We start from the raw sequence: 13,620 nt of genomic DNA, 5'->3' as shown, positions 1-13,620 counted from the left end.
AACATGAGAAGGCATCCTGACTGGTGGTGGTACAGTGGATTGAGCATCGGCCCAGGACACTGAGGCCCTGGCTTGAAACCCCAAGGTTGTCGGCTTGAGTGCAGGCTTGCCAGCTTGAGCATGGGGTCACAGGCTTGAGTGTGGGATCATAGACATGATTCCAAGGTTGCTGGCTTGAAGCCCAAGGTCACTGGCTTGAAGTTCAAGGTCTCTGGCTTGAGCAAGGAGTCACTGGTTCATCTTGAGCCCCTCGGTCAAGACGCACATGAGAAGCAATCAATAAACAACTAAAGTGAAGCAACTACAAGTTGATGCTTCTCATCTCTCTTCCCCTCCCCTCCCTTCTTGTCTCTAAAAAGAAAGAGTGAGAAAGTAAAAACATAGAAGAAGCCCTGGCCGGTTGGCTCAGTGGTAGAGCGTCAGCCTGGTGTGCAGGGGTCCCGGGTTCGATTCCTGGCCAGGGCACACAGGAGAAGCGCCCATCTGCTTCTCCACCCCTCCCCCTCTCCTTCCTCTCTGTCTCTCTCTTCCCCTCCTGCAGTGAGGCTCCATTGGAGCAAAGATGGCCCGAGCGCTGGGGTTGGCTCCTTGGCCTCTGCCCCAGGCGCTAGAGTGGCTCTGGTCGCGACAGAGAGACGCCCCGGAGGGGCAGAGCATCGCCCCCTGGTGGGCGTGCCGGGTGGATCCCAGTCGGGCGCATGCGGGAGTCTGTCTGTCTCTCCCCGTTTCCAGCTTCGGAAAAATACAAAAAAAAAAACACACACAAAAAAACATAGAAGAAACAGTCCCACCTTTCCTTCAAGCATCCTTCACTTATCTTATTGTTAAGTTGGGTTGTTTGTCTTTTTGTTGTTGAGTTCTGAGTGTTTTTTATGTGTTCTGGATACAAGACTTTTGTTGGAAATATGATTTGCAAATAGTTTCTCCTATTTTGTGATGTCTTTTGATGCATACAGGTTTTAATTTTGATGAAGTCCAATTTATCTGGCTTGTGTTTATTTTTGTTAGCTTGTGTTGTTATGAAGTCGTATCTAAGAACCCTTTACTAAAGAGAAGGTCTTTAAGATTTACCCCTAAGGGTTTTGTAGTTTAGTTCTTACATTTATTTCCAAAGTGAGAGGAAACAAGCATGTATTCGAGATTTAAAAAAAGAATAGGTATTCAGGATAGAATACCAATCAGAAGCCCAATCAGTGTTCCAATTAGGAGACAAAAATGAGAGGTTTTTATGAGAAAGGAAGGGGAACAATTAAATCAGTAGAAAGAAAGCATTTCTATTGGTTACAGATAAGCTAACATAGTGACCTTAATTCTGAACAATGCTTTTTTAAAAATTGATTTTAGAGAGGGAGAGAGAGAGTAACATCAATTTTTTTCCATTCATTTATGCATTCATTGGTTGATTCTTATATGTGCCCTGATCAGGGATCAAACCTGTAACCTTGATGTATCTGAATGATACTCTAACCAATTGAGCTACTACTGGGTCAGGGCTGTAAAAAATGTTTTTAATTTTCAGTAGTCATCATTATCTGCTTTCTTATTATCCTTGCAAACAGTTCTTTGGGACAGGAGGTTGCTTTATGCCTCATCCAAAGACTGTTTTGCCATTTTAACATGCAAAGGTTTGAGGCTAAGACATGCTAAGCAGTTCCTTTAGGATGGCAGTTCTGGCTCCATTTTAAAGTGGTTCTATTTCTACTGTTTTTTGACACAAGACTACTTTATACATGAGACTCTTGCTTCCTGTCACATCACATTAGGTGATAATATAATTAACTCATGGGCTCATGTCATTTCTTTTTTCTTTCTTTCTCTCTCTCTCTCTTCTTTCTTTCTTTCTTTCTTTCTTTCTTTCTTTCTTTCTTTCTTTCTTTCTTTCTTTTTTTCTTTCTTTCCTTTTTGAGAGAGAAAGGCAGGGAGAGATAGAGACAGTAACATGAAACTGCTCCTGTACATGCCCCGACCAGGGAATCGAACCAGCAACCTCCACACTCCAGGACAATACTTCAACCAACTGAGCTACTGGACTTAATTTTTTAAAATTAATTTTTAGAGAGACAGAGAGAGGAGGGGAGAGAGAAAGTGGGGAAAGGAAAGCATTCATCTGTTGATCCACTCAGTCGTGCATTCTTTGGTTGCTTCCCATGTGTGCCCTGACTGGAAATGGAACCCACAACCCTGTTGTTTCTGGACAACACTCTTAATCAACTGATCTAACCAGTCAGGGCCATTTTTTCTTAATAGTAGTGGGATCATAGTTAACTTTTTTGTCACTTAACACCATGTCGTATTTTTCCACGTCACTAGAATGTCTGTGTTTTAAGCTAATCTTGATACAAAATGCAAACTGATAATGTAGTGGCTCCAGCAGACCTGGTGTGGGAGGTTATCCAGACAGATCATTCCTGGACGCTGCCCCTCTCTCCCCCGCTGACATTGACGAATGCTTTGCACACTCGGACATCTGTGGCCCCAGTACCTACTACAACACCCTGGGGGACTATATGTGTGTGCGCCCTTTGGAGTACCTGCAAGTTGATGATGGCCACAACTGCATGGGTACACAATGTGATGTGAGGGGAAAGTGGGCATCTTGGAGGCAGTTCTGGGATGTGGGAGGAATGTCTCCAAGCCTTGGAAAAGTGGAGAGGAGAGAGAGGGAGGATGAGTGTATTGGAGGTGCTAGGATGCAGCAGTGAGCAAGGGCTGCCAGGCTTAGGGGTCCAGCGATGCCATGAATTGTTGTCCAAACTGTGCACTGCCCAACAAAGGTGGAAATGGGAACGGCCCCTTCAGTGTACTGTGGTGGAGATTTCAAGCCACTAATTTCCAAGTGGATTTGTAAATGAGTTCCTATCTGTCTCTGTTCTCTCTCTTCTGGCTCTGGTGTCTTACCTACACTCTTTTATCCGCGCAACTGCAGACATGACAAAGAGCTTCTGCTTCCAGCGTTATAACGGCACATCTTGGAGTAAGCTGGCTTTTAATGTGACCCAGAAGATATGCTGCTGCTCCTACAACATTGGCTGGGCCTGCCCTACCCCTGGCAACTGTGAGTGCCCCTCCACTACCTTCTTTCCAACTTGGTGGGGGGTTTTTGTTTGTTTTTTGTTTTTTTGGTGTTTTTTTTGTATTTTTCTGAAGCTGGAAACGGGGAGAGACAGTCAGACAGACTCCCACATGCGCCCGACAGGGATCTACTCGGCACGCCCACCAGGGGGCGACGCTCTGCCCACCAGGGGGCGATGCTCTGCCCCTCCGGGGCATCGCTCTGTTGCGACCAGAGCCACTCCAACGCCTGGGGCAGAGGCCAAGGAGCCATCCCCAGCGCCCTGGGGCAGAGGCCAAGGAGCCATCCCCAGCGCCCGGGCCATCTTTGCTCCAATGGAGCCTCGCTGCGGGAGGGGAAGAGAGAGACAGAGAGGAAGGAGAGGGGGAGGGATGGAGAAGCAAATGGGCGCTTCTCCTGTGTGCCCTGGCCGGGAATTGAACCCGGGACTACTGCACTCCAGGCTGACGCTCTACCACTGAGCCAACCGGCCAGGGCCCCAGCTTGGTGTTTTTAGTGCATTGTTTAAGGAGAAGCACCCCACTTCAGCTCCCCAGTTAGTCTACATTATTCTGTTGAGAGCTGAACAATTGAAGTGACATCCCAATGTATGGAAATCTATACTTTTAGCAATGAACGAGGCACACTTCCTTCTGTGTCACAGATTTGGAGGATTTAGGCTGGATCAGAGAGGCTTTACTTTGTGGTAAAGGTCCTTGAAGACTCACAGACTAAGGGAAAGTGATTGTATGGGGCCAGGTCTTAAAGCACAATGGGTCAGAGCAATCAAGGGAAGCTCTGGGAGAATTGCTTAACATGTTGGTTAGGATGAAGAAGGCTGTTTAAGGTAGGGAGCAGCATGAACAAAAGCCTGGAGACGGGACTGAGCAGTAGGTCATTTTGGCAGCTGGGATGAGACCTGTTGGAATGATCTAGCAGCCAGCCAGGCATCAGATAGAGTTGCAGGAATGAAGCAGTGACTAGAATGGGGCAACTAGAGGGTTACAGTTATATTAGTACTATGGACTGAATGTTTGTGTCCTCCCCCCAAAATGTATATGTTGAAGCCTAACCCTCAATGTGATGGTGTTAGGAGCTGGGGCCTCTGGGAAGTGATTAGGTTGTGAGGGTGGAGCCCTCATGAAAGAAATAAGTATCCTTATAAGAAAAGACACAAGAGAGATGTTCTATGTAATGTGAGGACACAGCAGGAAGGTGGCCATCTGCAAAGTAGGGAAAGAGCCCTTAGCAGACACTGAATATGCTGGTGCCTTGCTCTTGGACTTCCCAGCCTCCAGAAATGGGAGAAGCCAATGTTTGTTGTTTAAGCTGCACAGCCTGTGATATGTCATTATAGCAGCCCAAACAGACTGAGATATTTTGTTTCCTAGGGCTGTAGTAACAAATTACCATGAACTTGATGGCTTAAAGAACCCAGAAATTTATTTTCTCACAGTTCTGGAGGCTACAAGTCAGGAATCAAGGTGTTGGAAGGAACATGCTCCTTCCAGAGTCTCAGAGAAGAAGTCTTCCTTGCCTCATCCAGCTTCTGATGGCTCCAGGTGTCCCTGTGTTACCTTGACTTCTGTCTGCATCATACCAATCTCTGCCTTCATCTCACATGGCTTCTCCTTGGATCTGCCTGTCTCTCCTTTTCTTATAAGGACACCAGTCATTGTGTTTAGGGCCCACCCTCATCCAGGACAAACTCAACTTGATTATATCTAAAGACCTTATTTCCAAGAAAGATCCCATTCAGAGGTTGTGAGTGGACATGAACTTGTGAGCATGGGGTCATTATTCCAGTGGAGTGCAACAGGGCAGGGTCATTACTGGGCACCTCTAGGCGTTGCTGGGCCTTGTCCTGGGTTCTAGGAATCAAGAATAAGGCAGACCCAAGCTGTGCAGTCTGGAAGGAAGCTGCAAAGAGCCCATTCTGATCATGAGACTGTCAAGACAGACAGATCAGATATCACCATGAGTTGCATACTGGGACTTAGATAACTGCCTGGATCTGGATGGCCTGGATCTGAGGTGCAGGTATGAGGCAGAAGTCCACACTAGCAAAAAGATTGCTGAGATTGGTCTGTTCTCATTACAATGCAGACCAGGTAGGGACCAGGAGAAAGTTGGCAAAGTAGCAGTGTCCAAAAGCCTGCCTATGTCTGTCAGGTGAGTCCAGGATCACCCTCCCTTCCTGGGGAGTGAGGTCTGTCAGGCAGCATCTTGGTCCCAGCAGTGGGATTTAATTAGAGAGTGAATTACTCTAGAGGTGTTTTTACTCAAGGATGATACCATCAACTATCCTGGGCCAGAGTGGCAGCTCAGGGGGAGCCCAAGGGGTCTTCCCTGTAGGCTTTCCTGATAAGTCCTCAAAATTGACAAGGGCTGTGCTAGAGAACAGCAAAGGGAAGAGCATGTACAAAGTGGTGATGACCTGATGGGGCAGGGCATGTCCAGACATGGAATGACATCAATGTAATGGGAGGGCAGGAGTTACTGTTGGATGGAAGGGAGGGCTGGAAGGCGAAGGTCTTGAGGTCCAAACTGAAGAGTCTTCATTTTATAGTAAGGGCAGTGGGGCACGGCTGGCTGTGCTCAGGCAGGCAGGAAGTGAGCGGCAGTGCGTCCGAGTGCTGGAAGGGTCACATTGCTTGGGTGGATGGCGACCTCTGGTCTTCTCATGCTACTCAAAGGGTGGGAGAGGATTAGTTACCGGAAGCCAGTGAGGGCTGAGCTGCAGGGCTAAAGGAGGTGCTGGGACCCAGAAGAGGAAGAAGAGGAGAAAGTATTCTCCCCGGAGGCTGCAGACCAGCACTCCATATCCGTCCTCCTTTGCCCAGTGGATTAACAAGCCCTGTGCAGAAACCAGGTCCCTGGTTTTGTCATTGGTAGTCACACAGGGAAGCCACTTGGTGAGTGACTGCCACCCACTACCCGTAGCTGCAGGTCCCTCTGTCCCCAGAGTCTTGACCTCTTTCTTCTCTTCCCCCACAGTTCCTCCCTTTCACTCTCCCCTACCCCATGCCCCTGCATTCCAATTTCCCAGGCCAGGAATCCTGCCCCCAAACAGTTCTCTTTATTGATTTATTTTTTGAAGACAACAACAGTGAGAGTATTTTTATGAAATTGTTATTTATTTTTTAAATTCTGATAAAATATACATAACATAAAATCTGCCATTTTAACCATTCTTAAGTGTCAGTTCAGTGACATCAAGTGCATTCACATTACTGTGCAGCCATCCCATCCTTCATCTCCAGAACTTTCTCATCTTCCCAATCTGAAACTCTGTCTCCATTAAACAGCTCCCCACCCCCTCCCACAGCCCCTGGCTCCCGCTGCCTACACTCTGTCTCTATGGATCTGACTCCTCTATCACCTCCTATGAGTGGAACCACACAGTATTTATTCTTTTCTGTCTGGCTTATTTCATACGCAGTGCCCTAGAAGTCCATCCACATCGTAGAACAGTTCCTTTTTTTTTTTTTTTTTTTTTTTTTGTATTTTTCTGAAGCTGGAAACGAGGAGAGACAGTCAGACAGACTCCCGCATGCGCCCTACCGGGATCCACCCGGCACGCCCACCGGGGGTGACGCTTTGCCCCTCCGGGACGTCGCTCTGTCGCAACCAGAGCCACTCTAGCACCTGGGGCAGAGGCCAAGGAGCCATCCCCAGCGCCCGGGCCATCTTTGCTCCAATGGAGCCTTGGCTGGGGAAGAGAGAGACAGAGAGGAAGGAGAGGGGGAGAGGTGGAGAAGCAGATGGGCGCTTCTCCTGTGTGCCCTGGCCGGGAATCAAACCCGGGACTTCTGCACGCCAGGCCGATGCTCTACCACTGAGCCAACTGGCCAGGGCTAGAACAGTTCCTTTTTAAGTTCAATGAAGTTTTCTAGAATTTAATACCTAAATGCCAAATTTCAACTGTATAGTGTTTCATTAATGAACTAATTTCCAGTTGGTTTCACCCCTTGGATGTATCCTCCTTGTTTTAAACAACTGGAATGAAGCAGATAATATCTACTTCCCCTCCCATCGCTACCTCAGATCTAAGCTCCCTTCACCCCCTTAGGCTCCCATGCTTTATGCTTGGAGGATTTCTTTCTAGTTCTTTCTGTATGCATTTATAGACACATAAAAGTCAGTTGAAAATGTGCGATTTTGTTTTCTGGAGACTTTGACAGAAATTCTATGATTCCCATATATTGGTCTGTAACTTTCTTTTTTCACGCAGAAGTAAGTCGTGAAAAACAAGCCAGGTTACTATAGGTACCCCCGCCTCCCTTTACCTTGTTTTCTAAGTCCTTCATGCGCAGACACATCCCAGGCCCCAAGCCGGTCCCCCAAGGGTGGACACCAGGAGTACCTTGCTTCTTTACCGATATAGGACGGTTTTGCTGAGATATAATTCACATACTGCATCTGGTGTGCACAACTCAGTGATTTTTTTTGTAAACAGTTAACCCTTGAACAACATGAGGGGTTAGGGGTGCCAACCCCTGGACAGTTGAAAATCAGCACATAAATTCCAACTCAGAATCTTTATTACTAATAGCCTACTGTGAACTAGAAGCCTTACCAATAAAATAAACAGTTAAGTAATGTATTTTGAATGTTTTTTTGTAATAGATACTGTATTTTTACAATAAAGTGAGCTAGAGGAAAATGTTATTAAGAAAATCACAAGGAAGAGAAAATACATTCTTAGTATTTACTGGTAGAAAAAACTCATGTATAAGGGGACGTGCACATTTAACCAGTGTTGTTCAGGGTCAGCTGCACTTACAGTGTTATGTGACCATCACCTCCATCTAAACTTAGAACATTTTTATCTCATAGAAATAGATCCTATCCTGGTGAGCAGTCACTCCATTCTGTTTTCCCTCAGCCCCTAGCAGCTGCTGCTCTACCTTCTGTCTCTGGGTTTCCCTCTTTTAGGCATTTTACATACACAGAAACCTGTGGCCTTCTTTTTTCTTTTCTTTTCTTTCTTTTTTTTTGTGCGTGTGTGTATGACAGAGACAGAGAGAGAGACAGAGAGAGGGACAAATAAGGACAGACAGACAGGAATGAAGAGAGATGAGAAGCATCAATTCTTCATTGCAGCACCTTTGTTGTTCATTGATTGCTTTCTCATATGTGCATTGACCAGGGGGCTACAGCAGACCGAGTGACCCCTTAGTCAAGCCAGCGATCCCACACTTAAGCTGGATGAGACTGCGCTCAAGCCGGCGACCTTGGAGTTTCAAACCTGGGTCCTCTACATCCCAGTCCGATGCTCTATCCACTGTGCCACCACCCAGTCAGGCTCATGTGGCCTTTTGTGACTGGGTTTTCTCTCTGAGCATCGTGTTCTCAAGGCTCACCCAATGTTGTAGCAAGTGTCAGTGCTTCCTTCCTTGTTAAGGCTGAATGATATTCCACTGTCTTCATGGACCACATTTTGTTATATCCATTCATCTGTTGATGTTTCCAATTTCTTTTTTTTTTTTTTTTGTATTTTTCTGAAGCTGGAAACGGGGAGAGACAGTCAGACAGACTCCCGCACGCGCCCGACCAGGATCCACCCGGCACGCCCGCCAGGGGCGACGCTCTGCCCACCAGGGGGCGATGCTCTGCCCCTCCGGGGCATCGCTCTGCCGCGACCAGAGCCACTCTAGCGCCTGGGGCAGAGACCAAGGAGCAATCCCCAGCGCCCGGGCCATCTTTGCTCCAATGGAGCCTCAGCTGCGGGAGGGGAAGAGAGAGACAGAGAGGAAGGAGGGGGGGGGTGTGGAGAAGCAAATGGGCGCTTCTCCTATGTGCCCTGGCTGGGAATCGAACCCGGGTCCCCCGCACGCTAGGCCGACGCTCTACCGCTGAGCCAACCGGCCAGGGGATGTTTCCAATTTCTTGTTAAACATCCTGTCCCCAGCAGATTTCCCTACAAGGTCTGCTTTGTTCCAGTAGATCCCACTAAGCAGGCTTACTGGGCCACAACACACATTGCATTTTAGTTGAGAAAGACTCTCCTGCTCCACTCTTTCCTCCTTCATCCTGATTGCGTTCTAACGTGAGTGGACATAGTCTGGCCCTAGCAGGAGTTTTCGACTATGGGCCGTTGTGTGGTGATGTAACCTCCCAGATTGCAGGTCCCTTAGTTCGGAGTCCCCAGATGTTCCCCTAAGCGAGGCTGCCCTTGATGCTGATGCCTTTCCCAGATATTGACGAGTGCAGGGAGATCCCCGCCATTTGTGCCAGCCCTGATGTCTGCAGCTACCAGACTGGGAGCTTTTGCTGCGAGTGTCCCCAGGTTTCCGCTACAACAGTGTGCTGCTGGTCTGCCAAAAGGCCGCCCCCCCCACCTCCCCATCCTGGGTGGCTGTGCTGGTTTCCCTACCCCCATACTCTCTGGGCAAGTCATTTAAACTCTGTGATCCTCAGTTTCCCCCTCAGCATAATGAGACTAACGCCTTTTCAAGGGCCTCCATCTCACATAACCATCTCACTCTGATTCTGGCTGCTTCTGGAGACCCCACCCACTCTGAAGCCGGGGGGCAGGATTGGGGTTTGATTCTGACAGGGGAAGCTTCTCCTTCACCTCTGCCCCTTCAGCCATGTTCCCTAGATGTGGACAAACGTGCCAGCATAGAGACCCTTGCCAGCAAAATGCTGGCTGCATCGACATCCCTGGCAGTTGCCACAACAAGCGTGTCTGAGGGTGCAAGCCATCACCAGGCAGGGCTTGTATGGGTAAGCAGGAACACCAGCAGGTGCAGGGTAGGGAGGGAGGTAAGGGAGTGGGAGATGGTACAAAGTCAGGCTCTGTCCGTTGGGACTTGGGTAGGGTGCAGCTCTGTCCAGGCCTTTCTCCTTGGCTGAAGTATGCGTTGGTGGGGGTGCCAAGAGTCTCTGCTCATAGGGGAGTAATGGCGGTGAAATAGAAATCAAGATTGAACTTGGTGCTGGCAGCAGCTTGGATGAGGGGGGAGGGACTTGCAGGCTGCTTCTGGCGTGTCTATCACAGCATACAAAGGCTCAGGCAATACTGTGGGGTGGGGGCTCAGGGTCACCATCCTGCCTGCCCTTCCCCAGGACAGAATGAGTGTTGGGAGATCCCAAATGTATGTAGCCATGACAAATGTGTGGACACAGAAGGGAGCTACATGTGCCTGTGTCACCGTGGCTTGCGGACCTCAGCAGACCAGACCCTGTGCATGGGTGAGAGGCCCCTCCTGTCCCTCTTTGCAGACCAAGTAATAAAGGGTTGAAGTCCACAGACCTTTAACTCCTTTGGGATAGAAGCAGTGCCTCCATCCATCCTGGCACATAAGACCTTTGGAAAATGACTTACTCAGATCCCTGTGCCTCAGTTTTCCCATCAGAAAAATGTGAGCAATAAATAGTATCAGGAGGTACTTCCCAACCCCTCAGTCACTGAGCCACTCATTGTCCCAGGTGAGCTGGGTGGGGATCAGGGGCTTTGCTTTGCCAGACATCGAGTGTGACCAGCAGCCATGTGGAAACGGGACCGATAAGAACATTATTGGCTCCTACAACTGCCTTTGCTTCCCCAGCTTTGCAATGAAGCAAAATGGAGACTGTGTGTGTGAGCTGTGCCGGCTGGCAAGCAGACCTCCATATACCCAACCAAAAAGTGGGTCTGTGGTTTGAGAGCACACCTCTTAAATAGGAGCCCTCATTCCAGGAATCTCTTCAGAAAAACAACCCCAAGGGATTGAAAACAAGTGAACCACAAAGTTTCCCACATCCTTTCAGGCATTGGGTGCCAGAGAGTCTCCTTGCTAGATAGAGCTTATGCTCAGGTTGATGAGAGGCAAATAGACAGTAGAGAGAGGAAGATGAAGAGTGAAGGCAAGACTTGGTAGCTGTGATACTAACAGTTGAGTGCAGTGGTTAAAGGCATGGATCCCAAGACTAGGTGGTGTAAGTTCAAATCTCAGCTTTGCCACCTACCAGCTCTGTGACCCTACACAAGTCCTTTACTTCTCTGTGCTTTAGTTTATTCCTCTGTAAAACAGATTAATCATGGTACCTACTTATGTTAATGTCACACCAAAACGACTTTTGAACAAGGAGTATTATCAGAAATTATGAGACACGCTGTATATTGATTAAGGGGTCATTTCTCTGAGAAGACATCATAGTCATAAATGCATATGCATCTAACAAAGTAAAAATAGACAGAACTGGTAAAAAAGTAAACAAGTCCACATTATAGTTGGAGACGTCCATATTTCTATTTCAGTGATAGAGGGAAAAATATGAAACTAGTAAGGATATAGAAGACCTGAACAATGCTGTCAACCACCTGTACCTAACTGATATTGCTAGAACATTCCAGAATACTCATTCTTCTCAAATGCACATAGACATTCACCAAGAAAGGTCATAATCTGGACCATAAAACAAACCTTAACAAATTTAAAAGAATGAAATCACAAAAAGTAAGTTCTTAGAATATAAGAGAACTAAACCAGAAATCAGTCACAGAAGAATATCCAAAAAATCCCCTGATATTTGGAAATTAAACAACATACTCCTAAAGAATCTATAGACCAAAGAAAAAATAAGAATGGAGATTAGAAAATATTTCTAACTAAATGAAGGTGAAAACACAACAAAGTACGTGGGATGCAGCTGAAAGTGTATCTAGAGGCAAATTCATAGCATTAAAATGCTCATAGTAGAAAAAATATATATGTCTCATAGGATAGTTGGAAAGTTAATATACAGAGCCTGACATGTGAGCACTCCATAAATTGAAGTCACTGCCATCAACTTAACTTTGTTGCTGATGGGAATACAAAGGAGGTTCAGAGCCCCCAGTGGTAAGGGTGACCACACCTGCCCATCTCCCTCTGCAGGCATAGATGAGTATATCACCCTGGCAGGGCAGGTGTGCTGATTTTGCCAGTGCCTCAACATAGCTGGTTCCTTTCACTGCCTTTGTCAGGATGGATTTGAGCTCACATCCAATGGAAAGAATTGTATGGGTGAGTCTTGGACAGTGCTGGGAGCCATCTCAGCCAGTCCCTGCTCCAAGTTCCAAGTTTACATACAGTTGATACTTATACATGATCATGGTTCCATTTCATAATCTTGCATTTAGTTTAAGGTATTAAAAAAAACTATATCACACTCTTATTTTCAAAGGGTTTGTGGTTTAGGGTGAGATTTCTTTCTTTTTTTTAGTGAGAGGAGGGAAGGCAGAGAGACAGACTCCTGCATGCACCCTGACTGGGATCTACCCAGCTAGCCCACTAGGAGGCAATGCTCTGCCCATCTGGGGCGTTGCTCCTTTGCTCAGCAACCGAGCTCTTCTTAGTACCTGAGGCAGAGGCCATGGAGCCAACTTGCTCCAATTGAGCCATGGCTGCAGGTGGGGAAGAGAGAGAGGGGAGAGGGAGAGGTGGAGAAACAGATGGTCGCTTTTCCTGTGTTCCCTGACCGGGAATCAAACCCAGGACATCTACACACCAGACCGACACTCTACCACTGAGCCAACTGGCCAGGGCCAGGGTGAGACTTCTTGAAAATTCTAAGTACCAAAGTATAGAATAATGGAGATCTAAGTGATGCCATGGAAACCATGAAAGAGGTTTCCAGGTGGCTTAAGATTAGAAACATTGTTCCCTCTTTCTCTTGACACTACCTGGTTCCACCTGTAAACCCCACCAGGGCCCAGAATATCCTTCCCCAGCTGTTCCTGTTTTCCTGAGTCTCAGCCTTTGCTCTGAGGCCCTCAGCAATCACGCAGTGATTGTAGGTGCTGGTTTTGGTCCCAAGAGAACTCCTGCCACTGTCTGGTGCTGGGATTCCTCCTCTTCCTCTCCACAGACACCAATGAGTGTCTCGGCCCTATGGGAATCTGCTTGCCAGGCACTTGCCAGAACATAGAGAGCTCCTTCTGTTGTATCTGTCCTCCCAGCTTCACGGTGCAGAATGAGCTCTGTGTCATTGAATGTTCAGCTCCATCCCCGCTCTGGGACCAGAGAGGCATTTCTGGGCTTCTGTACCCCATCTGTAACATGAGAATGCCAGCTGGGGTCGTGGTGACTTTGGAGATGTACTTAGCACAGTGCTCAATACAGCACCATACACTATTATGAGGGTTTCATAAATTGAGTTATTAAGATTCTTTCTGGGCTTAGAGCTCTCTCTCTGGGACCCATAGGTTTCCTTATTAATTATATGAAATAGGCATGAGTGTGGGGTCTCAATGCACCTAAGATTACCCAGATGTAAACTCAATGGATGAGATCCGCTGGTGTGATTTCCCCATTTGAGTGACTGAACAATGTTGGCCAATCTGGGCCAGTCTGGCCTGAGCAGATGGGCTAGCCTCATACAGTGTGAGCTAACCTGGACTGGACTGGCCAGGCCACCTCTAGTCCATTTATCCACTTAGACTAGCCTTGTGCAATCTGGGCTAACCTAGATCATTCTGGTCTGAACAGATGGGTTCACCTTGTACAGTGTAGACTAACCTTGACCAGTATGGCCTGATCATCTCTGATCTAGTCTATCTAGGCTAGCCTAATACCATGTGAACTAATTCCATCTGG

The 13,620-nt window shown here is 47.5% G+C and overlaps 1 protein-coding gene across 1 annotated transcript in view; it reads left to right on the top strand.

The window, feature by feature from the left end:
• The window catches only part of FBN3 (fibrillin 3), a 62,290-nt gene that overhangs the window by 31,074 nt on the left and 17,596 nt on the right, over positions 1 to 13,620 (top strand). The window contains 10 exon segments of the mRNA XM_066252633.1: positions 2,436 to 2,562; positions 2,927 to 3,055; positions 5,896 to 5,967; positions 9,253 to 9,339; positions 9,342 to 9,383; positions 9,653 to 9,784; positions 10,127 to 10,252; positions 10,527 to 10,640; positions 11,920 to 12,048; positions 12,893 to 13,156. Of these exon segments, the coding sequence (XP_066108730.1) occupies positions 2,436 to 2,562; positions 2,927 to 3,055; positions 5,896 to 5,967; positions 9,253 to 9,339; positions 9,342 to 9,383; positions 9,653 to 9,784; positions 10,127 to 10,252; positions 10,527 to 10,640; positions 11,920 to 12,048; positions 12,893 to 13,156 (1,222 nt within the window).

This window comes from Saccopteryx bilineata, chromosome 1, assembly GCF_036850765.1.
Source record: "Saccopteryx bilineata isolate mSacBil1 chromosome 1, mSacBil1_pri_phased_curated, whole genome shotgun sequence".
Lineage (NCBI taxonomy): Eukaryota > Metazoa > Chordata > Mammalia > Chiroptera > Emballonuridae > Saccopteryx > Saccopteryx bilineata.
Note: the sequence above shows the minus strand (reverse complement) of the source record. Positions and strands in the feature narration are given on the sequence as shown.